The sequence below is a fragment of the Odocoileus virginianus genome, chromosome 18 (assembly GCF_023699985.2).
Source record: "Odocoileus virginianus isolate 20LAN1187 ecotype Illinois chromosome 18, Ovbor_1.2, whole genome shotgun sequence".
Classification (NCBI taxonomy): Eukaryota; Metazoa; Chordata; class Mammalia; order Artiodactyla; family Cervidae; genus Odocoileus; species Odocoileus virginianus.
Genome location: NC_069691.1, coordinates 16,405,278 through 16,429,271, shown reverse-complemented (window position 1 = coordinate 16,429,271; position 23,994 = coordinate 16,405,278). Strand labels below are relative to the sequence as shown.

General features: G+C 44.6%; 1 protein-coding gene across 3 annotated transcripts in view; it reads left to right on the top strand.

Annotated features, from left to right (window-relative positions):
* ENTREP1 (endosomal transmembrane epsin interactor 1) overlaps positions 1-22,560 on the top strand; it is a 70,728-nt gene extending 48,168 nt beyond the window's left edge. For 2 of the 3 annotated variants that reach the window (XM_070480379.1, XM_070480377.1), the window contains 8 exons: positions 3,955-4,083; positions 5,581-5,703; positions 5,822-5,955; positions 13,407-13,536; positions 13,709-13,787; positions 15,554-15,706; positions 17,909-18,201; positions 21,694-22,560. In XM_070480379.1, the coding sequence (XP_070336480.1) occupies positions 3,955-4,083; positions 5,581-5,703; positions 5,822-5,955; positions 13,407-13,536; positions 13,709-13,787; positions 15,554-15,706; positions 17,909-18,201; positions 21,694-21,897 (1,245 nt within the window). In that variant the 3' untranslated portion in view covers positions 21,898-22,560. The remainder of the gene's footprint in view (positions 1-3,954; positions 4,084-5,580; positions 5,704-5,821; positions 5,956-13,406; positions 13,537-13,708; positions 13,788-15,553; positions 15,707-17,908; positions 18,202-21,693) is intronic. The other variant, XM_070480378.1, reaches the window with a different exon arrangement.
* The last annotated feature ends 1,434 nt before the right edge of the window (positions 22,561-23,994 follow it).

The window sequence follows — 23,994 nt, the reverse complement described above, 5'->3', positions numbered from 1 at the left end:
CAACATATTCTCCTAACCCTCATATTGAGGGTCTCTGATCCAGGAGCCCCAAGTAGTAGTTGGAGGAAGCTGCCGCAGTGGCAAGGATTTTGAGCAACCATTTGCAACTTAAAAGCCTTCATGTGGCTAGAAACAAACCCAGTCACACAGTTACAGATACAGGCAGCAAACAGCAAAAACAGAACAATCTGCAAAGTTAAAAGTCACATTATGTCCACAGTTAAGGCACAAAGTATTGCACCAGTCCATTTTAGGATTGTTAGATGTCATCAGATTAAGACGAGGCATCACATATGATTGTTGCTGTCGAAGGTATTTGCAGACTTATAGAAAGTGTGAAAGATGGATGGTTTTCATTTAAGAATGGGGAGATTCTTAAGAGATGGAAGAGAAGTTCAAATAGATTTTCAGAAATATTGTGCAGAGATGGGATTAGGAAGGCAGGAGAAGGATTAAAAACAGGAAGAACAAGGAACACAAAATGAATGGTTGCCTAGAACCATTTTGTACGGAGCCTAAGGGCTTTCCTGTATTCACTGAGCAAGGTGATAGATATTCACTGTTGTTTGAATAATGATTAACTTTCAGATACTATCTCTTATTTAAAGGGATTAATTCTCACTTATCTGGAAACATTTTGCCATCCAAACTGGCTTACCCCAAAAGTTTCAGATAGCTGAGGTTTCTATATATTTGGGTGTCCAGGGATGTATGAATTACGGAAGCATCTGTAAAGCCCACACAGGACTGGTCTGCCTCTTAATATAAAGCCTTGGGTCAAGAATGGACTCCTGTAGGAAGGGAGTACTTTGTAAGATGACACCTAATGTTACCTGAGGGAGGTAAACTAGGTAAGATCTTGAGGCTTACACAACTATCACTAATGGAAATTGCACTGTGACCCATTGAGAAACATGAGCTTGGTTCCTGCTTGGGGAGGGAGGGTCTTGTGTACATGAACAGAATGGAGATGTGAGAAGAATGAATAATCTCTATTAGCTGTTGCTTTGTTATACTAAATTATGCTGTTAGTATTAAAAGAGGAAGTTCTCAGCTAGAGACTTTCAAGGAGGAAGCCCATTGGGAGTAATATTTACCTTCTGAATTTAGCCTGGTGTAAGGATATTATTAACTGTGGAAGAGGGCCAAGAGAAAGTCAGCCATCCCTGAGGGGAAAGACTAGTTCCCACCTGCCGAGGGAAATCCTGTGTGAATGGCCACAGTAATTTTCCTTTAAAAGGAAGAATCTCTTATAGATATTGACAGCAGGATGTACCTTCAAAACTGTGAGACAATGAAAGAAAAATTCAAATACAAACAGCTTTGTGCCTTTGTGTGTGGAGTTGTGGATCTAGGTGTGGGGACATTGCTGAGGTAATAATCTCTGTGGATAAACCAGGAAAAGACAGAAGCCAAGTGTCTGTGAACTGATACATTATGGAGTCCATGGAGGTAACTTTAGTTGTAATTTTTTTTATCAGAGGCAGAACTTATATCAAAATCAGCATCAGTGTTTAATACAGTAAGGCCTCCCTTTCAATATGATTTAAGGGCAAGGAATAAAAAGTGTTGTAGGACCCATGGAGTTCTAGAAGAAGCAAAGCTAATCTCTCTCTCTCTCTCTTTGCTGCACTTTGCGGCATGTGGAGATTTGGTTCCCCGACCAGGGATTGAACCCACACCCCCTGTAGTGAAAGTGTGTAGTCTTAACCACTGGACCACCAGGGAAGTTCCCGAGACAAAATTAATGTAAATATAAAAAAATATCCAAGCACTGGTTGCCTTTAGGAGGGTGTGGGCACGGGTCAATGGGGAAGGGGCATGAAGGATTTTCTCTGGTGATAGGATCTTCTGTATGTTATTAAGGGTTTGGGTTACAGAGGTATACGCATGACTCAAAGTTCCTTGAATGGTATGCTTATGATTTGTGTATGTAAATTTTGTGTGTGTACGTAGATTTCAGCCCCAAAGAAAAACAAACCAAAAAACGCGTAATCCAGTAGTACAAATTTCTCCCCTTGGCTTCCTAGTCAACTTGCATTAGAAGGAACTAAGTTTCCTCCTTGGGCTTCCCAGGTGTTGCTAGTGGTAAAGAACCTGCCTGCCAGTGCAAGGGATGCAACAGAAACTGGTTCTGTCCCTGGGTGGGGAATGTATCCTGGAGGAGGGCATGGCAACCCACTCCAGGATGCTTGCCTGCAGAATCCCAAGGGAGCCTGGCAGGCTGTAGTCCGTGGGGTTAGTCAGACACTGCTGATGTGACTTAGCACCCAGCATGAGTTTCCTCCTAATTTGGAAAACACCATGAAATTTGCCACTAGGATTACACGGTAAGAATCTTAATTATAAAAAAGACTTTTTTTTCTGTTAAGTAACTAAAAAGCAGAGACATTACTTTGCCAACAAAGATCCATCTAGTCAAAGCTATGGTTTTTCCAGTAGTCATGTATGGATGTGAGAGTTGGACTATAAAGAAAGCTGAGCACCAAAGAATTGATGCTTTTGAACTGTGGTGTTGGAGAAGACTCTTGAGAGTCCTTTGAACTAAAGGAGATCCAACCAGTCCATCCTAAAGGAAATCAATCCTGAATATTCATTGGAAGGACTGATGCTGAAACTGAAGCTCTAATACCTTGGCCATCTGATGCAAAGAATGGACTCATTGGAAAAGACCCTGATGCTGGGAAAGATTGAAGGCAGAAGGAGTAGGGGACAACAGAGGATGAGATGGTTGGATGGCATCACCAACTCGATGGACATAAGTTTGAGCGAGCTCTGGGAGTTGGTGATAGACAGGGAAGCCTGGCGTGCTGCAGTCCGTGGGGTCGCAAAAAGTTGGACATGACTGAGCAACTAAACTGAACGGAACTAAAACATTGTAGAAATTCAGTCATTCTTAAAGATGCCTGAAAAATTTTGCAGCTAGTGAAGTCAAAACTGCCTCTGTAATTTAACAAGTATGAAAGAGGCGTGGCCTTTCTTTTTAGCCAAAATGATACAGCCAACTTTAACAGCTCAAGCTGCAGAGTAAGTAAAAATGCAACTCTGCTCCCAAATTATGGGTCTTATTAGCCCAGTTCAGCTGATAAGTTTGTTCCCAACCTGACTCAATAGAAACTTGGAAAAGTGACCAAAAGTTTGCAAAACATCTCTCTAAAAATACATGAGATTACTCATCAGTGATGTTATCACTTCAGATATCACACAACTTGTGCAAGAATCTGTGAACATATTAAAGATGTGAACTAAGAGATCTCTTTAAGCCTACATGGTTTAGGGCTACTGTTCACCACACAGACCCTGGGCTCATTCCAGGCACACAGTAGACTGAACTTTCTTGCCTTCTTGGATAAGTAGAACCATATGATTTGTTTTGGAAATGAAACTGAGTTCTTGCGATGAGTGTCATTTCTAAGAAGATTTAAGCTAGGGTGACCAGAAGTAGCAAATCTAAAGGCACCCAGCTAAATTTGACTTTCAAATAAACAGCTAATAGTTTTTGTTTTTTTTACTGTAAACTTAACTTGTGCAATATTTGGGGCATACTGACTAAGGAATGATCTGTTTATCTGAATTCAACTTTCACTGAGCATCTTGCCTTTTACCTTGTAACCCTGCTTTAATAAGTGTCAGTGTACAATTCATCAGGTGCTCTCCATGTCTCTAGCATAGTGATCCTCAGTCCTCAGATAGTGAATGCTCCATCACCCTTGGACCCCACGGCTGACCTGCAGTGGCCATATAGCATAGTCAAGAAATAACCTTGGTTGATGAAGCCACTGAAATTTGGGGGCTGGTTGTTAACCCCAGCATACCTAACCTATCCTGACTGCTGTAGACATTGCCTGACCCTGAACCCAGCCATGACTCATTCTGTGATGTTGATGCTCCAATGGTGTGGCCTGTGTATTTTTACTTAATAATTAAATTACTGTTCTGCCTTTTCCCTTTAAGGTGGACTTAGGTGAAGGCAAGATTTGCTTCTGTTGTGAAGAATTTCAACCAGCCAAATGCACAGACAAAGAAAATGCCTTGAAACTCTTCCCGGTTCAGCCTTGTAGTGCTGTTCACCTTCTCCTCAAGGTATCTGGAATGGATTCCACCCCCCAGCCAGTAAACACACCACAGAGACCCTGAGGAAGGCAAAGCTCCCTGAAATATTCCTCTTCTGTTACCTCCTTCAAATAATGCTGCTAAAAGCAGATATGAGTGACTCCTTATCAGTGACCCAGAGACAGAATTGAGAGCAAAAGGGACCACAGGTTATGTATTGTTGCCTCTTAAGTTATGAATAGATGGCTTATTTGTGTTCAGAATTATAAGCTAGTAAAAAAGGTAAAGGAGCCTAAATACATACACATGTATATGTGTATGTGTATAAATCTACACATACATGTACACATGTGCACACATAACATCCCACTATGTGGCTACACATATATGACGTAGTTTAAGCAGAACCTCTGAAGTGCATGCCCATTTGTCACTGTTCTGATGCTCCTTTGTTGACCTAAATGAACCTTGTGGGCTACTGAGTGTTGCTGTTGTAAGACGCTTAGGCTAAGGAGATGTATTGGCCAAAAAATGAAGGAGAAATTCAAGACACTACCTCTTGTTTAATAGGGTGCAACTATACTAAGCCAAAGATATGAAAAACAAATGAAACCAGCTGAAAAGAAATACTGGAGAAATGGATAAAAAATCATGTCCTGACTTAAGGTCTGTTAGTCCAGTGAGTGACATGATCAGTTGGTAAACCCGGAGATGCTAGCTTTTGGATGGTCCCTCACTGATGGCTTCTTTTAGATCTGAGTTTTGGGTTTATTTTTCGTGGGGAAGAGGAATCTCTAAGCAAAGAGAAGCTGCCAGCTCTCGGAGTTTATGGAGGCTGTAAAAATGGCCTTCTTTCTTTGGCTTCTGGATATTTGGTAGCTGAGTCACCCCCAAACTTTCTGAGCCAGGACTTTGCTTGGGGAAAGCCCCACTAAGAAGCCAGGCCTGTAGCAACAGAAACTTTTGGGTTTGGCTTTGCTGCTATTTTGAGGCCTGTGTTTAGAGGAGAGAAGCTCTGTTTACACTCGGGCTGGCCTGCTCCCTGTGTTGTCCTAGTTGGTTCCCCGGGGCAGCTCTGCCAGGGGTGCCTGAAATAGAATCTGTGGCCGCCAGTGAAGGAGCATGTTGTCCTGGTGGGAGGCTGTGGGAGCAAGGAGGCTGGGACTCACTATCACTGGGGACACCAACTTTAGAAGGGAAATCGAGTACCTTCCTGGAAGAGACGTTTCCAGACAGGATTCTGATGCAAAAAGAAATACGGTAATATCATGTCTACCCGGGATAAGAAGCTTCTAGGATAAGCGTCTAAAATTAAGAAGTACACACTGTTGTGTGACAGTCTTATTAATAGCCAGCGTTTGTTTGGCACCTAGCATGAGCCAAACACCGTGTAAGTCCTTTACATGCATTTTCACATTAGTATTGGCCTCCTAGGACAGGTGTTGTTATTATATTTTGAAAGTTTTTATGTTGCCTTCTGGTCATCAGTTTTGAGATACTCAGATGCTCATTGTTTCCTGGTTCCAGAAAGTCCTTTTCACCCTGTGTGCCTTGAATGCCCTGACCACCACCGTCTGCTTGGTGGCAGCCGCCCTTCGCTACCTCCAGATCTTTGCAGCCAGAAGATCCTGCGTCGTAAGTCCATACAAGGTGGCAGCCTTTCGGTGACGCTGCTGAGCCCACCCTGAGATCTTTTTGTGTCTTCTGTTGCCTTTCGCCCTGAGCCTTTGTAGCGAAGGCTGTTGACTAACAGATGCTGTTTAATTAGGATGAATCCCAGATTTCTGCAGAAGAAGTGGAGGAACACAGACGCATCCCAGACCCTGATGACTTCGTGCCACCAGCGCCTCCCCCTTCCTATTTTGCCACGTTTTACTCGTGCACACCCCGGATGAGCCGCAGGTATCCTCTCTTAGTACTCCTACCCATCCTCTCAGTTTTGAGGCTCAAGGGTCAGAACTCACGGCATGAGCTCTGACTTCTCTCCAGAATCTAGACATTGTGTTATTTTCCAGGATCTTCTGTTTTTTTTTTTTTTCTTCTCTCCTTTTTGGTCTGACAAATTGCATGAAACCAAAGTAAAGTCGAGCCTTGACCTAAGGATATCGTTTTTCAATTTCAATTAGCTTCCTGGGAAAACTGACACCCAGTGAGATAACTACTGTAATTTGACATGATTGAGAACTGCTGTTACCCTGGAAACACTCTCATTTGGGCCAAATCGATATTCATTCTAACACCATCAGCAGGTCTTGAAATCATGAAATTCTTCCCAGCCTTTAAAAAAAGATTAATTATTAATCACATCTCCTTGGTCTAGGAAAAAAAAAAGACACTGTGTTTATGTTCCTTTTCAAATTCTAGCTCAAAATTTTATTGTCTGTTTCTTAAATCTCTAAAATCATCGTTTGTAGAGCAAAATGCCACATGCATTCATTTGGTTGTTAGTCACTTGTATAATTGTACCTTTCTAAAAAAAAAATGACTTAATTTATTCATTCAACAAACATTTAATCCACCCTCTGCTGCTTACTAGTCACTGTACTGGGTTTTTGATATTCAAAATGAGTCATACTGACTTCCTCCTCCTAACAAGGAGCTCACAGACTAGGTCATTAAAACTGAGTGTTGAAAGGATCATAATAGTACTCAGAAGGAGGTTTTGAATGCAGAAGCGGGGCTACCTAACCTGGCATGAAGGGTAGGCTGTGGAGAGATTGAAGGAAGAGTCAGCTCATTAGGGCTGGCCTCCTGTATGAAGTGATGCCCTTAGTCTGAATGTAAAGGACACCTATATTAAAACTTCTAAAAGGAAAGCATAGAATTCTATAAGAATGACTAGTCCATTGCTAGTGACAGGGCCAGGAATATCTACTTTTAACCCTGAGGTACATATGAAGAGTTGTCAAACAAATTTGGTGTTAGGCTTGGGGTTTTTGGAAATCCATTTTCTAGTGCTTAGGACAGCCACATGTGATTTTCAAAGAGGTGACTAGTGGCAGCTCCCACTCAGATGCTGTTCACCTTCTTTTCCATGATTTACCTTCCTGACTTTTCCTCAGAATCAGATCTAAACCCTGCTGCAGACCCTCCCCTGCTCACCGTCCTCAGTGGAAGCAGAGGTGACCACAAAGCTGGCGGCCAGATGGCCCCAGGGGACAGCTCAGCCTCCCTGTAGTACAGGCCTGGTGGACTGGGATTTTGAAACTTCAGGGGCCAGAATGACTTCTGTAGCCTTTTTGGAAACGAACCAAGAATTACGGAGGCCAGAGGGACATAGCAACAAAGCACATATTCTTTATATACCATGGGACACATTTGCTAAAACCTTAGCCCAGTGTCAGGCTGTCTGCAGAGGGCACGCTGAAGGACGGTGAGGTGCCTGCTATTTCACGGGATGGGAGAGAAATGCCCTCTTCATGGAGAATCCCTTGGCTCTCTGAGGTTGTGGGTGAGTGCTTGGTTGACCTAAGTGGAGGCGACAGACGGATTTAATTTCCTGCAGTGGCAGAAAGGGAAAGTGACTCATGTGGGTTTAGAAGTTGTGCTGACCTGTGGGATCTCCCACTCCAGCCTTCCCTTCTCTTTCCTTTCTCTTCTCTGCGCCTCCATGGCATGCTTATCAGTGTGGGTCTTTGAGGATCTGGATGCATCTCTGGACTTGCCTGTCTGAGTCTTAAGCCACCCCCTGGCCAAATCTGAGTTGGAAGAAGGCGGACAAGCTTTTCATCAAGGGCTTTACCAACCAGAACTTCCTGAGAGGAACGTGGGGGAGGGGGTAAGGCAGAACACCCTTGAGATCTAAAGTATATACCCGGAGCCCTAGCTCATAACTCCAATGGGCGAACACCCTCATTTTCAGAAATTCCACTAATATCTTTGTGCAGCCCACTTTTTTTTTCTTTTTTTTTTCCATTTATTTTTATTAGTTGGAGGCTAATTACTTTACATCATTACAGTAGTTTTTGTCATACATTGAAATGAATTAGCCATGGATTTACATGTATTCCCCATCCCGGTCCCCTCTCCCACCTCCCTCTCCACCCGATCCCTCTGGGTCTTCCCAGTTATACAAAGCGAAGTAAGCCACTTTTTTTTTTTTAACCTTTTATGTATTTTTTTTTATAATTGAAGTTGACTTACAATATTATATTAGTTTTGGGTATTGTTGTTTAGTCACTAAATCATGTCCAACTCTTTACCACCCTCTAGACTAGCCTGCCTTGGAGAAGGAAATGGCAACCCACTCCAGTATTCTTGCCTGGAAAATCCCATGGATGGAGAAGCCTGGTAGGCTACAGTCCATGGGGTCACAAAGAGTCGGACACGACTGAGCGACTTCACTTTCAGACTAGCCTGCCAGGCTCCTTTGTCAATGGGATTTACCAGGCAAGAATACCAGAGCGGGTTGCCATTTCCTCCTCCAGGGGATCTTCCCAACCCAGGGATCTAACCCGAGTCTTTTGTCTCCTGCATTGGCAGGCGAATTCTTTACCACCGAGCCACCAGGGAAGTCCATTTTCAGGTGTACAACATAGTGATTCAGTATTTTTTTTTCTTTTTATTTTAATTGGAGGCTAATTACTTTACAATATTGTGGTGGTTTTGCCATACACTCACATGAATCAGCCATGGGTGTACATGTGTTCCCCATCCTGACCCTCCCTCCCACCTCCCTCCCCATCCCATCTCTCAGGGTCATCCCTGAATTCAGTATTTTTATAGCTTATACTCCATTTAAAGTTATTACAAAACAATGGCTATATTTCCCTGGGCTACACAATATATCCTATTGCTTATTAGTTTTATACATAGTACTTTGTATCTCTTAATCCCATGCCCCTGTCTCCCCCTGCCCCTTGCCCACTTTTCTTTTTTAAATGGCTAAATGTATTCACTTTTAGATACATAGTCTTTCAGAGATATTTTTAAATTTGACCGACTTTGCTAGATTCTCAGTATAAATCAACTTCATAGGCACTAGTTGTATAAACCCAGTTGATAATTTTCTTTCTTATAAGCAGGGCTTCCCCTAGTGGCTCAGACAGTAAAGTGTCTGCCTGCAATGCAGAAGACCCAGGTTCCATCCCTGGGTCTGGGAAGATCCCCTGGAGAAGGAAATGGCAACCCACTCCAGTACTCTTGCTTGGAAAGTCCCATGGCCGGAGGAGTCTGGTGGACTACAGTCCATGGGGTCCCAAAGAGTCGGATACAACCGAGCAACTTCACTTTCTTATAAGCAGACAGGCAAGAATGTTTGCATTAATATTTCTACAAACAGTTATGCTAAGAATTTTCATGCAACAGAGGTTCCCCATTTCCTGTAAGGTTTTATGACCTCTCAGAAGAGGTTTATTTAACTTCTATAAATAACAACCATTTTATGCATTGGTATCTCCTTGAGAAAGGACTTCTTAGGTTACTGTCATAAACAGAAGCCTGATTGCAGTTAAGACTTCTATCCAAAGATGGTTATCTACTTTGTGAATCACTTTGTCAGTACAGAAGGGGGCTGTGTATCCCCATCTCCTCAGAGAGTCCCCCAGTCTGAGAAATTGGCTTGAGCCAGGAGTCAAAAAGGAGTCTCGAACCTGTTTGATCAGTGTGGATCTAGCTGTGCTGTGGGCATGTTTCCCGCTAGAGAAAACTGAAAATGAGGGCATGGGAATTAGGTTGGCTTGGGCATTTCAGCCCATCCATTTCTTTTACAAATGAGCTTCAAAACCCAAGCTCAAGTGGAGGTGGGCTGCACCGGGGCTGGACTCTGTGCTCAGCTGTTGGGCTGAGTGCCCCTGCCTCACTCCCCACTCCCACACCCCTTCCATGGAAGGGCCACGCTTTCCCAGCACACAGAGGAGGATCATTCTTTGGCCTAGGTCATATTAGTTGCTTCATCAGCCTCGGATAAGTTCTCAGGTCCTATTTGTAGTATCAAAGCAGAACATATCTTACATGATCCTTTTGGGTTTCTTGTTCATCTTCAGATCTCATGGGCATGAACCAGCAAAGGTTTCCTGCAGACTTGGGGATGAATTTGCATCAGCCCGGATTTTGGAGTCTCTTAAAAAGGTCACCCCTGGGTGGGTCTCTTAACCATTCGGAGCTCAGTTTCTTCATTCACCTGCCTTGTCACATGGCTCCTGAGCTTGTTATGAGATAATGGGCTAAAAAAAAAAAATCTTTCTAAAAACTAAAGCTAAGACCATGTTCTACCATTGTTAGTTGCGTGGTTTAAAATGTTCTTGGCATGTGTCTTACTCTTAAGAAACATTTAGCCCCTAATCTTTGTTGTTGTTATTTAGTCACTTCAGTCGTGTCCGACTCTGCAACCCTGTGGACTGTAGCCCTCCAGTCTCCTCTGTCCATGGGAATTCTCCAGGCAAGAATACTGGAGTGGGGTTGCCATTCCCTTCTCCACGGGATCGTCCCGATTCAGGGCTCAAACCTGTGTCTCTTTTGTCTCCTGCATTGGCATGTGGGTTCTTTACCACTAGCGCCACTTAGGAAGCTCCAGCCCCTAATCTTACCCCGCCTTATCAGGTGGCAGTTATCTAAAGCCACTCATTCTCAATAAAAGTTTGATCACCTTTCCCACATATAACAGGATTTTGATTTCAGCCACTGTAGATTTCAGCCACCATAATCCGTTTCCTTTAGCAGCAGTCTCAATCCTGGCTGGGCCTTGGAACTCCTGGGAACACTGACAGCCTCCAGATACACAGCCCTGTCATAGGCAACTAGGGCAGAATTTCTAGAGGTAAAGCCTGGGGCATACCAGTGTAGGAATGCTCCTAGGTGATTCTTCTCTACAGCTGGGCTGAGCACCTTAGGGCTTAGGAACAAAAGGTGCAGGAGAGAGCAGACCCATTTCCTTCTGTGGATCTTTATTTACCCAAAAGTGTACAAATGAAAAGTTGCTTAATAGGAAGGGAACTTACCTTCTGCATCAACTCTAGCAGCATCTTCCATCTACATGAGGCTTTTCTGGTCATATAATAACGACCATAGAAGCCATTCATTTTGTGGTACCCTCTCCCCCCCACCCCCAGTTTTCCTCCTTGAAGAGATTCTGTAGTAGGTCAGATCAAAAGTGGAGCCTGTTCCTCCCACTTCTTGGCCCTAAGCAAGCCCTCTCTTCTGTAGGATCACACAGGCAGCCACTGGACTGGAAATAGGAAAGAAACAGCATCAGAGCTAACAGACAAATGTGGGGGATGAACTTCCCAGGCGAGGACTCTGCAGTGAAGAAACACACGGACACTTGGCTGAGGGGGGACTGACCGGGGTTTGTAAGTGCTAGAAAGATGCTCATGGGGTTATGCTAATTAAGGATTGAAGACTGGACCTCTGGAGAGGACAGGAGTGCATAGGTCTCAGTGAGTAAGGCACGTCGCCTTGTTCATTGGTCAGGAAAGTCTCCAGTCAGGTCCAGGAAGAGTCTGGATTCCTGGAGTCACTTGGTGCTTACAATTCTTAAATGGCTTCGGCTGGAACAGAGAGTTGGTGTGAAACCCATGGGCAAGTCCTGCTCTAAGGAAGAAGAATATCCCTTTCTTGACAACTTTACCAGGACCCCTCCCAGCCAGGCCAGGGAGTGGCCATTCCTGCAGGTTCTGCTCCTGGGATATGCCCCGTGTTAGGCGCTGAGCCCACATGCATCCCAGCCTGGGGTGTCAGCGTGTGACCTTCTCCTTCCCTCTCAGGTAAAACAGGGCTGAGGGTCTTGCTTCTGACCCAAAGATGCAGGAAAAAAGGGGAGCACTTTCTCATTTTTTCATTCAGGCTACAGAAGTGTCATCCTTCTAAATCCCAGACTTCCTGAAGTTTTATTGTTGGGAAGACAGAATGTCAGATCTTTTTCAAATTTTTTTTCTTCCACCAATTGCATTTTTGTAAATAGGCACAAATAAAACAATCATAAATGCAGAGAGCACCTTTATAAAAACAAAACAGACATTCCCCTGCAGGCAACTGGCTCTAGAATTTGTCTTTTCATCAACCTCCTTTAGTTTATGTCCATTATTGCATTTCAAGAGCATATGTTAAGCTTTTGCTATTGTCTCTTTTTTTCATTCTCCAACACTTCATGGTGTGAGTACAGGTTTTTTTGGTCTTCTCTTTTTTTTGTATTTTTTAAATTGTGATATAATTGGCATATAACATGATGTTAGTTTTAGGTGGACCTGTAAATAGTGATTCAATACTTTATATATTGTGAAATGATCACCACAGTAGGTTTAGTTAACATTCATCACTGCATATAATTACAAGTTTTTGTTTCTTGTAATGAAAACTTTTAAGACCTCCTCTTTTAGCAACTATCAAGTATACCATGCAATATTATTGACTCTGATCACCATGCCTTGAATTACATCCCCAGGACTTATTTACATGTTTTATAACTGGACGTTTTATCACAATGTATAAACTTTCAATGTATTTTTAACTGTTATTTTCAAATTTAGGTTTTTTGTTATCTATACAGCTTGTATGTGTGTGTGTGTTTGTGTAATTTTCTATGAATGCTGGCAGGAAAATCTTGTGCACTTTTGGTTTTTATTTTTTGATCTCAAAAGGCACAGTGCCTAGCATATAGCAAGCACTCCATCAGTGTTTGTTGAATGCCCACCTTTAGGAAGAGACTGATTCCTTCAGTGGCATGCTACTTTTTCTCTGAGCTATGACATTGTTTGCTTTTGTGTGTGTGTTCATTGTTTCAAATATTTATTTAATAAATAGTGAGTTTCTACCATTAATTGGACATTAGGAAAACACAGGCAAGAAACTTTTGTCATGTACTCATGTTAAAAAAAAAACAGTAGATAATTGAGTTTCCCTGAATCCTTAGTTTTGTTTTTTTTTTTAATTGAGATGAAATTCATGTAACATGAAATTAACCATTTGGAAGAATACAATTCAGTGGCATTTAGTACATTCACAATATGGTGCAACCATCAGCTCCATCTAGTTCTAAAGCATTTTCATCACCTACATGGAGACCCTGTATCTGTTAAGCTGTCACCTCCATTCTCTCCTTTCCCCAATCCCCTGGGCAACCACGAATTTGCTTTCTCTTTCTTACGGATTACTGTTCGCTTTTTACTAGTGGATTTAAAAGCAATGATGGTATTACATTTTCTATGTTGTCCCTTGCCTAAGAATTCTGGGCACTCCATCAGAGAGCAGTTTATTTGATTATTCTCCTGCTCCTGGACTGGGAGGTTGCGGCATGGAGGGGCGAGGGGCTTTTCCCATTGTCAGTGGATAATGCCGCAGAGTCAAAGGCCAGTATCTAGAGCCACCACCATCAACTAGCCAAAGCAAGCTTTCTGATGCCAAGATGCTCTTCCCAGGATGGTTGGTCCTGATGTTATTCCACTGCCACATATCTATGGAGCACGAATCAAAGGAGTGGAAGTGTTCTGTCCTCTGGACCCCCCACCTCCCTATGAAGCTGTGGTGAGCCAGACAGACCAGCAACAGGTACTGTCCGTGGAGTTTCTCTTTGGCACATTGATGGCAAGTAGGAAAAACAGCCGCAGAGAACAGGGTGGGAGAGGGACCATGTCTTGTAGATGTTTGCAAGAAGTTCACTTTACTCCAGATGGTGGTTGAGTTAAATATCAACAAATAACCCTTTTCCCCTGTGATGCAGGGATCTTCATTCCAAATGCCAGAAGGATCAGAAGCTGCCACCAGTCCACTGGAACCGATCTGCATCCCAGGGACTCAAGGTAATAAATACATTATTGCTGCCCAGACTCAAGATTCAGTAGATATTAATAATGATCCATATGATATTTTGTTGGAGGTCAGATGTTCTTGGAGCAGATGGTTCAACTACATTCCTTCTTCCAAATGTAAAAGCATTATCAACTCCTTAGAGCTTACAAGTAGGAGATGATATACGAACAGAAATAAAGATATTGTTAGAATCTTTCATGAATAACCAGGCTATTTTCAGAAATGGATTTCAGAGTTTAATTTGGCATTCTTTGTTTTTAAATTTTTATCTATTTTTTTAATACTCAAAACATTTTGTGTTGGGGTACAGCCAATTAACAATGTTTTAATAGTTTCAGGAGAACAGCGAAGGGACTCAGCCATACTTATACATGTATCCTTTCTCCCCCAAACCCCCCTCCCACACAGGTTGGCACATAACCCTGAGCAGAGTTCCATGTGCTATACAATAGGTCTTTGTTGGTTATCCATTTTAAATACAGCACTATGTACATGACCTTCCCAAAATCCCTCGCTATCCCTTCCCTGCTAATGACGTAAGTTTGTTTTCTAAGTCAATGAGTCTATTTCTGTTTTGTGAGGAAGTTCATTTGTATCATTTCTTTTTTGATTCCACATCGAAGGGATGGCATATGCTATTTCTCCTTCTCTGTCTGACTTTATTCACCCAGTATGACACTCTCTAGGTCCCTAATTTGGCATTCTTTTATTTTCTGATCTAAGATTTCTTTTTTTCTCCCATTAAGATAAGATGAGCTCTTTTAAAGGGACAAAGAGAGTTTCGTCTATTGCAGAGTGAATCGCTCATTTGTAACCCAGGACCCAGGTCATGCTGCCTTCACATGTACTGAGTGCCAATTCCCAATCCTCCATTAAATACTAGAGTCAGTTTACATTTATCCTTGTAGCTTAAGGGCACATTGTTACCGCTTTCTCTCTTTGGAGAGGTTTTAAATGACCCAGAGAATTGTCCACAGGACAAAATTGCAGATAGTGATAAATAATGGATTAACTCTTAGCTATTTTAGACAGAGCTGATTTTTCAGCAGCAACATTCGGAATAGGTTTCTGCTCTGTTCACCTTCCATCCTAAGTAGAATTATGAAGCAGGGTTCTGTTTCCTACGTATGTTTTTAATCCTTCCATTTCTTAAAAAAAGTTTCCCAGAATACTACTCAGCCTCACAAATGATGGGATTTTATTTTCCTGAGCAGCAGTCATCCAGTTCCAGAGTGGTTTGACTGATTCGCTTATTGGCCATTAGCTCTAACTTGGCTTCCCAGGAGTTCCACAGCCCAGCCCGCAGACACTTCCTCTGCCTGTGTTTGGCCTGCAGCCCCAGGGCAGCATCTCACCTGTACACCTCACCTGTACCGGTATTCCCTTCCACCTCATCAGGCTCAGCCTGAACAGTCAGAAAGGGGAGATGGCTGGGAGCTTTCCAGTGCCACACCAGCATGCTTCCCTGGAGAAGATCCTGAGCACCTTCAGGCATTTGGGCATAGCTTGTTTTTCTGCTCTTGGTTCTAAAGTTTTTTGTTTGCTAGTTTTAGGTGTGGAAGGATAGTTTGGGGAGGCAGCATTTCCCACAGTGCTGCCAAATAAAAATGTTCTGGGCCCACAGCCTAAGTAAATATCATTAACTGGACTACCTTTGTCCAGCAGGTTGGGGCTCACAGGTGTTTCCTGCCCAATATTTTGAAGGCTCTAGCTGGTGAAATAATTTCTGTTTCTTCTCTTAAAAAAAAAAAATCAGGTGGGGATATTCCTACCACACCTGGAGAAGAAAGTGCATCCATACCAACTCCCAACGCAAACCAGCTATACCCAGAGAGGAGCTGGAGAGCCCTCCGACCCCTGAGGACAAGATCCAAGAGTGATCCTGTGCTACATCATTCCGCCGAGAGAGGTGATGCCATCCCCCAGGCTCTCCGCAGGGCACTGTGGTCTCTTGCCTACGGGTGTATGAGTGGCTCTGGCTATCCAAGCCTCTATGGTTCGAGACAAAGCTTGGAGGGGGGCTAAGAGGTCCTGGGAAAATAACAAATTCTGCATGCATCTTAGGGATAGATATCCACCACATCTTTTCAGGCTGGTAGGGATTTTTCTTGTCAAGTGAGTATCAAGCATTTGGTTGCATGTGATACTGTGTTGGTACCACATGAAGAAGGCAGTGAAACCTAGATCTGATTCCTTAGATGCTCCAAGTCTCGTGGGAACCAATATTCTGTCTCCAGGAAAAAGTCAAAGGGGGGTTATTTTCCCCCCTTCTTCTATAATTTGACACTAATTATCTTTTTATTGTATATGTGTAGACTGAATTATTTAAATCTGACCTTGCTCTAGGAACTTTGGGTAGAGTCACACGCCATCTCTCTCCCTTTCTGTTTTCAGTTTGTGTGTAGATGGTATTTGAACAATTTTAAATTTTAATAATCAGAAATTTTTAAAAACTTGAAATAATCTTGAATCCTCTTTTCTGAATATATGACTACCTGAACATCTCCAAATACTTCTTCATTGTAGAAAATTATTTAAAAAAATAAGGAAAGAAAGGAAGAAAATGAAAATCTTCTGTAATCCCAGTAACACAGGCTTCTCTCGGTGACCTGTTCTCACCAGTGACCTGCGCTGTCTTCAAGCTCTGTGCAAATACAGCCTTGCAAACCCTCTGGCCCCGCTCTGCCCTGGGCCCCACATCGTCCCTAGTTGGGTTCCGTCCCTCTGACAGCCTGTGTTGTTTGCCACAGCTCTGAACTGCCCATGTGGAAGCCAGAGAGAACACTCTGTCTTTCCAGTGGCTTCTGAGCCCCCCAGCAGGCCCTGGCAGCTCCCCAGACCTGTCTTCACCTTGGGATCCTCTGCCCACCTGGCAAGCTGAGGACTCAAGATGGCCACCTGCAGTTTCCGCAGGAACTCGGCCGTCTGTGCAGCTGGGTCTGCGCATCTTCCTAGAACCTGCTCGCCCTCTGCAGCACTGCAGGGGTGAGGACTACACCTGTTTACCTGGTGGAGCCTCTGCGGTGGAAGGGACCAGGTCGCCTTCGAGTGACAGTGCAGTGCCTGACTGTCTTCCTCACACATGAGCGTCCGCAGCGAGTGGAACCGGAAGGCTCATGTCCCCTGCATTGCGTATGTGGCAGCCAAGGAAGATGGCTGCCAACCCCTGTTTAGAGCTCCTCCTGCCTTTCTCCAGAGGAAAAGGAAAGCTCCCCTGCCTCAACCTGTTCTCCAAGTCCCTGCCTCCTCTCTTCCTTGAATATCTAGGTTGCTACATATCAGACCTTCATAGACTGAAAATCTCCAGTGTTGTGTACACTGAAGGCTGCTGACTGGCTTATGAACACGTGACCAGGCCTGACTTCACTGCACCCACCCGCCAGTGCAGTAATGTCCTGCCAGTCCTTACACCCTTGCTGAAGCAGGTAGTTGTGGAAATTAGAGCCTGTGGTGGATTTCCCAGGCCTGCTGTGGACTTCCAGAATGACATGTGCTGATCTAGATTTCTGCACTAGATTTGTCTTTCTGTAACAGTCAGCCATCGTGCCACCGCCAGCCATGCTGTGACGTCGATACTGTAAGTCAGGACAGTGCTCCCCAGGATGTTTAGGACAAAGGTACAGTCAGTGTGAGCAGAGCGTTCCATTCATCCCACAAGTCTCATCTCTCCTCGGTCCCTCTCTTTCAGTGGCTTCTTCATCCTACCCTCTGGAACGTTCTTACTTCGGTCAACCATGTTTTTTCTGCCTATCCAAACCATCCCCATATATTGGTCATCACCCCATGAAACCATTGTTCCATTATGATATGCATTCTGGATGCTCTTCTCTATCAGCTGTGTTTACCCTGATGGTTATTTTTTTATGTGGCACAATAAAATATTTGGGGGACATGTCCTATTGAAGTTACACTTCAGGGAACAAGCTCGTGTCACAGTCATTGGGTTTTTCTTTCTTTCCTCTTCCTTCTGCAAGAGGAAAAGCAAGACGTGCATGACTGTTGCACCTGTCACATGCTGTCCACGTGGAGTCTCATGGTCTGTGCTGTTTCAGGTACAGATGTGTTCACAGGACTTGGCCAACAGGTACATGTTATTTGTCTCTATCCACAGCCGTCCCTGTGCTCAGCTGTGAGGCCGCGACTCAGACTGAAGGAAGACTGGACTTGGCTGCAGTGACCTTGAGGAGAAAGTTGAGATCCCGAGCTTCAAGATGCAGACCGAGGTCTTTGATAGATTACAAGTCTTATATGGACACCAAGCTGCTGGTGGCAAGGTTCCTGGAGCAGTCCTCCTGCACCATGACCCCGGACATCCATGAACTTGTAGAAAACATCAAATCTGTTCTGAAGTCTGATGAGGAGCATATGGAGGAAGCTATTACGAGTGCCAGTTTTCTAGAACAGGTAGTTTTATTATTGGTATCAGGCATAAGTCAGACAACTCATTTCCATAGCAGCTGAAGCAGCTTCTCTGGTTTCCTGCCCAAGGCACGGGAAATCCATGGTCACTGTTTCAAGGGGAATGGGCTGTATTAAGGGGTTAGGAGGTCTGGGGAGGGAGAAGAAGAAGCAGATCTGCTTTCTTTTTAGGAGTGGTGACTTTTCCACAGCCTTCTTGGCCCAAGAGAAGAGAAAACGATTTTCCTGGAAAATGGAAGGATGCCTGGAAATAAAAAGAAAGGGAGCAGCCTGGGATGAAAGCTAGGGCTCTGTGGAGTGCAGAGTATGATCAACATTCCATTTCCTAAGTTGAAAGTTTCCCTTGATCTGGCATGTTTTTGACAATGATGGACATACGTGAATTTTAATGCTGAAAAGATTCTGGTCACATTCCCATGAAATGTTTGGCAAGATTACCTAAACTGATAGACTTAAAGGAATAAAAACCACAGGGATTTTGCAGGGATCAATAACCACATAGCAATCCCCAGACAAGTTTCAGGTAAAAAGATAAAACTGGACCTGTAAATATCCCACTTGGGTGTCAGCTTTCTCCTCTGGAAGTGAAGGGTTGGAGTGGGTGGCCTATACACCTGCATTTCTGAGTGAATGGGATTTGCCCCTGATGAGAAGTCAGAATGGTCACAGCTTCCCTCACTCATCTCTTTCAAAAGCAGTGTTTGCCTTTGGACGTTTGCTGTTCCTCTGTGTCTAGGGTGGCCGTTGGAGACCTCAGTGAATAGTGGCCCACAGGCGTTACTTGGCTGTGCCTGAGGGTCTTATATGCCCATTAAATACTTCTTTTTCATATAATTTATTTATTTCTTTTTGGCTGTGTTGGGTCTTCATTGCTGTGCGTGGGCTTTCTCTAGTTGCATCAAACGGGGCTATTGTTTAGTTGTCGTGCTCGGGCATCTCACTGCGGTGTCTTCTTTTGTTGGGGAGTATGAGTTCTCGGTCTCATGGGCTCTAGTAGTTTCGGCACATGGGCTTCTGTAGTTGTGGTTCCTGGGCTCTAGAGTACAGGCTCAAGAGTGGTGGTGCACTGGCTTAGTTGCTCCATGGCATGTGGGGTCCAGACCATGTGGGGTCATCCTGGATCTGAGACTGAACCCCTTTCTCCTGCATTGGCAGGCGGGGTCTTTACCACTGAGCCACCAGGGAAGCCCCCCCAATACTTCTTGAGTTGGCCTGATTCTCAGGGTCATTGCCAGCTGCTCTTTCCCTGGTATGTTTTTCAGGCAGATTGAACAAATCCCCATCTCACTTTCTTCTCTGTTCCTTTTCCCACCTGCTGGCCTCTTCTTACAGAAGCCACATTCTGTGCCATCCGTCAGCGAACGTGGGGAGTAGGAGAGCAGTTGTATGAAGAGGTACATGAACCATGGACTCTCTTATTGTTTGCTTTCTAAAAAAATGGTCAATCAGTGGTCCGAGGTCAGCCCCAACTGGTTGCCTGTGTAGAAGAGAGATTTCTATCTGCATGTCCTTGGTCTACTCCAGATGTCACTCCCTGCCCCCTCCCTTCTGTTCAGCCCCAGTTGCCTGATAAACAGAAGCAAGTGTTCGGAGCTGCCCAGTTCTGATGCAGTGAGAGCTAGAACATCTGCGGAGCTGTTGGTCTGGACCTTCAGCAAAGTCTTGCTTAATGGAAGATGGCTTTGAGGAGAAAGAACAGACACTGATAGCTTTTTTGATAGATTTTACTGATAGCTCAGCAGGATTCTATCATTATAAATGTTTACTAGGTCTTTCTGCACAGACTGGGTCAAAGTTCAGGTACAAGGTTATTATAATAGACTTTGTGCCACCTGCCGGGGCTTCCAGAGCTAAACCCCAGTAGTCAGGTGTCATAAGGCCACATCACTCCTCGGAGAGAAGGATGCAGGGACAAGGGGAAGGTAGCTTTTATTTCTGACTCTGCTCAGCTTTGCACATTTTCTCCTTCTCTAGTATTACTGAACTGTGTTTTTCTTTTTAAAGATTTTTTTTTGATGTGGACCATTTTTAAAGTCTTTATTGAATTTGTTACAGTATTGCTTCTGTTGTTTATGTTCTGCTTTTTTTGGCAAGGAGGTATGTGAGATCTTAGCTCCCTGACCAGAGATGAACCTGCACCCCCCGCATTGGAAGGTGAAATCTTAATCACTGGACCGCCAGAAAGTCCCTGGAATGTGTTTTTATATATCCATTTACATTTTTACCAGTATCAAAACCACTTGTCCTAACTTACCATATAATAATATTAGACAACTATGTAATAATAGTAGACATCTATGAATGTTAGAATTTTCTTCTTAGTCAGGAAACAGCTTTAAAGACAAATATAATAATAGCGTATTGGAAAAATTTAATGTCCCATATTTTGGGGGAATTAAACTTTTAATGACCTTAGAATCAATCTCTGAATGGTGCAAACTAAACGACGTGTCGTCCCGGTGATTGTTCTGTGATGTTAGATGGTAATAAAGAACTTGAGTTTTCTCCAAGGTGCTTACAGCAATATGTCATACAGACACGACTGTGTAATTTAAAAAATTTGACGGTTCTCCTGTTATTAGTCTCAACTGGATCAGAGATTGCCCATTTTTGCCTGTATATGATATATTTAGAAGTTATGTGTGTGCTACCTTGCAAAATAGATCTAGCAGTAGAAGCACTCTTAAGAGTTATCAATAAATGGTTCTAATTTTTATGAGATTTATCATATTTTTTATTAAAGTGTTATCAGGTCAATTAGAAACACATTGGTTTAGGTTGACATAAACTTAACCAGACTAGTGGTTATAAAATTTGCAGGAATAGCGGTATCACCTTGTGATACACTTTTAATGATACAGATGCCCATATCCATTCCAGACTCTCCTGCTATGGGGGGAGCAGGGATTCTATGTTTCTGACAAGCTCCCCTCCTCTCCAGTGATTTGCAGACCCAGTGAGAATCACAGGGAAATTGGAACAAAAGGTGATAAGAAGAATGTTAAACATAAAGCAGGAAGTTGCAGTAGATAAGTCGATAAGTGTGGCAGGCCTACTGTTGAAATGATAGAAAATTGGGGGAATTTCTTAGGAACTTCAGAAAAGAAGCAGTATGATAAAAGACTCTTTGGAATTTCAAGTGGGTTCCACTTTGGGAAAACACCCTTTTTTCTTCCCCAAGGCAACTAAAATCATGTCCAACTCTTTGGGACCCCATGGTACACTGTAGCCCACCAGGCTTCTCTTTCTATGGGACTTCCAGGCAAGAATACTGGAGTGGGTTGCCATTTTCTTCTCCAGGGGATCTTCCCAACCCAGAAATCAAACCTGCATCTCCTGCTTGGCAGGCAGATTCTTTACCACTGAGACCCCTGGGAAACCCCAAACTGAACATTACCTGGATGGATACTGGAGGCAGGTCTGCGGACCACATCAGGTAAAGTTTAACCTCTTGTCACCCTGTTTATTCTCCCAAAGATCATGGCCCCGATGCAGCCCAGCACTTCCAGGGCCCTGGTGCTGCCCTCGCGGAAACAGCCTGGCCTGCTGCACCTGCGGAGCTGCGGAGATCTGAGCACCTTCGTCCCCGCGGGGAGGCCCCTGGCCGAGCGGAGGCCCCGGCGAGCCGAGGCTGAGAGGCCACACAGCCTCATCGGTGTCATCCGAGAGACTGTCCTGTGAAGCGGCAGGGCCGGGGCTCCTGAGGAGCAGGAAGACAGGTGGGCCCTGGAAGGCAGGGAGCTTCTTGAGAGGACGGGTCCCCTATCTGTTTCCTGACGGGGAGTTAGGGTGCCCTTCTGGCTTTTCTTCAGAAAGAGGGGGCACTCCGGAGAACATTTATTCCTGCTCCTGGGCTCCCGGGTTCTCCTTTCTGCTGGCTGCAGGCCCTTGACGGGGGAAGACGAGTTCTTCTGGCCCATTTATCTTCTAGATACACCGAGGGGAAGATTGTGAATGGAGCGCAAACCTCCTCTGCCTGAGTCCGCCCTGCTGTGGGCAGAAGCAGCTCAGGATTTGGTGCTCGCTGTACCTCTCACAATTCTCTTCTGCACTGAGCTCTTGCCTTCTCTGGAAGGGCAGATGTGCTGGCTGCTATGTATTTGCTGCCAACTGAGAGTGGAACTGGCCCAGAAGCAGGGTGATGGACCCCGATACTCTGTGATCGTCAAGCCTCATGTTAGATCACTTTCAAATCACATCCTCTTAGGGAAAACAGGAAACTGGTTTGGTGACAAATTTTGATGAAATAAATTTGGGAGAGAATTCTTGTTGATTCCATTTATTCATGCTTGCAAAACTAGAGATAGCTAAGGCAGAACTGAGAATAAAAATGTTTACCTTGGACCTCCAGGCTCACTGTGTGATGTTTGTTTATGTGTAGGTGGCCAGGCCTTATCTTTACGATGGGTTTGGGACTTGGAGCATGGTGGTCAGGTGGGTAGGTCTGGGCAGGCCACCAAACCAGCTTAATCTCAAAAGTGCCCAGGCTCCTTGGATAACAATGCTTCCTTCATCCATTCAGCCAGTGCTTGGCTTCACGGAGCTGCCTTCTCCTGGGGCCATGAGCAAGAAATCAGTAAGGTGATTACAGGTTGAGGATTAGTGCCAAGAAGGAAGGGGGCCGTTAGAGAGGGCTTCTTTGAGGAATGACATTTGAGCTGGACTTGACTTTGAGGGTCAGGGAAGAGTGAACACTCTGCAGGGAACAGCCAGCAGAAGGACCCCCAGTGCTAGAGACCTTGGTGATAGCAGCCCATAGCGAGGGGAGAGGCAGGAAGAGCTTCAGGCTGGACTTTTTGCTAACAGTGAGGTATGATGGAAGAGTTAGCAGCAGAAGAGTACAGATTTAATTATATTTCAGAGGATCACCATGCCATGTGGAGACTAGTTTAGGGCAGGATGTGGAATGAGGTGGCAGTGAAGAGTAAAGACAGAGGCTGTACTCTGAGGCTGCCTGACCGTTCTGGGCACCAGCTGGGCTGTAGGTACTGTGCTGGGGGCTTTACAGTCTCATGTCCCCCTCACAGCAGCCTAAGAGATGGAAGCTGTGACTGTCCCCTTTTTACCAACGAGGAAAATGAGGTTCAGTGATTCAGAAGTTAAGTGCTAGAGATGCCACCAAAGCCAATCATCTCTAGGAAGCACTCTGTTCCTCGACGTCCCAAATAGGAGCAGTTTGCCATTTCATGTTTCTGTGAGAAAGTAGCTGCTGAGATTTCTCGCCTGGTTCGTAAAAGCACAGACTCCCCCTGTTCCAAGCCAACAAACCAGGCCAGAGTGGAAACTGGGATGAGGTCAGGGGGCTGAGTTAAAAAGAGAGAAGAGACTGGAGGCATGGAGCTGGGGTGGGAAGTGGGCTGTGGTAGCAGACCTGGAGAAGAGGGAGAGAAGGAGGGCTGTAACCAGGGTGGGATCTGGCCCACTTTTCTGGGGCGGGCTTTGTTCATAGAGGAGGTTTATAGGGGCTTCCCAGAAACGGTTTCTCCCTTCTCATCTGCTTGCGCCCAGGCACTGAATTCCCCATGCAAGTGAGCAGTCTTTCCTGGAAGCCCTTGCTGTCAGCATCATAGCTGGGGCTTGGCCCACTTCTCTGGGGCACACCCCTGCCCTCTTTGAGGGTCTCCACTGTGGTACAAGCCCCCGCTCAAGCTTGCTGTCACCATAACCTGCCTGTATAGCCCTGTCTGGTGGTTCTTCACTGCTGTTTATTTTCCCCAACCTTGTGGCTCCAGATGAGGTCCACAAGCTCTCAGTCACCAATCTGCTGCCCCCACTCCA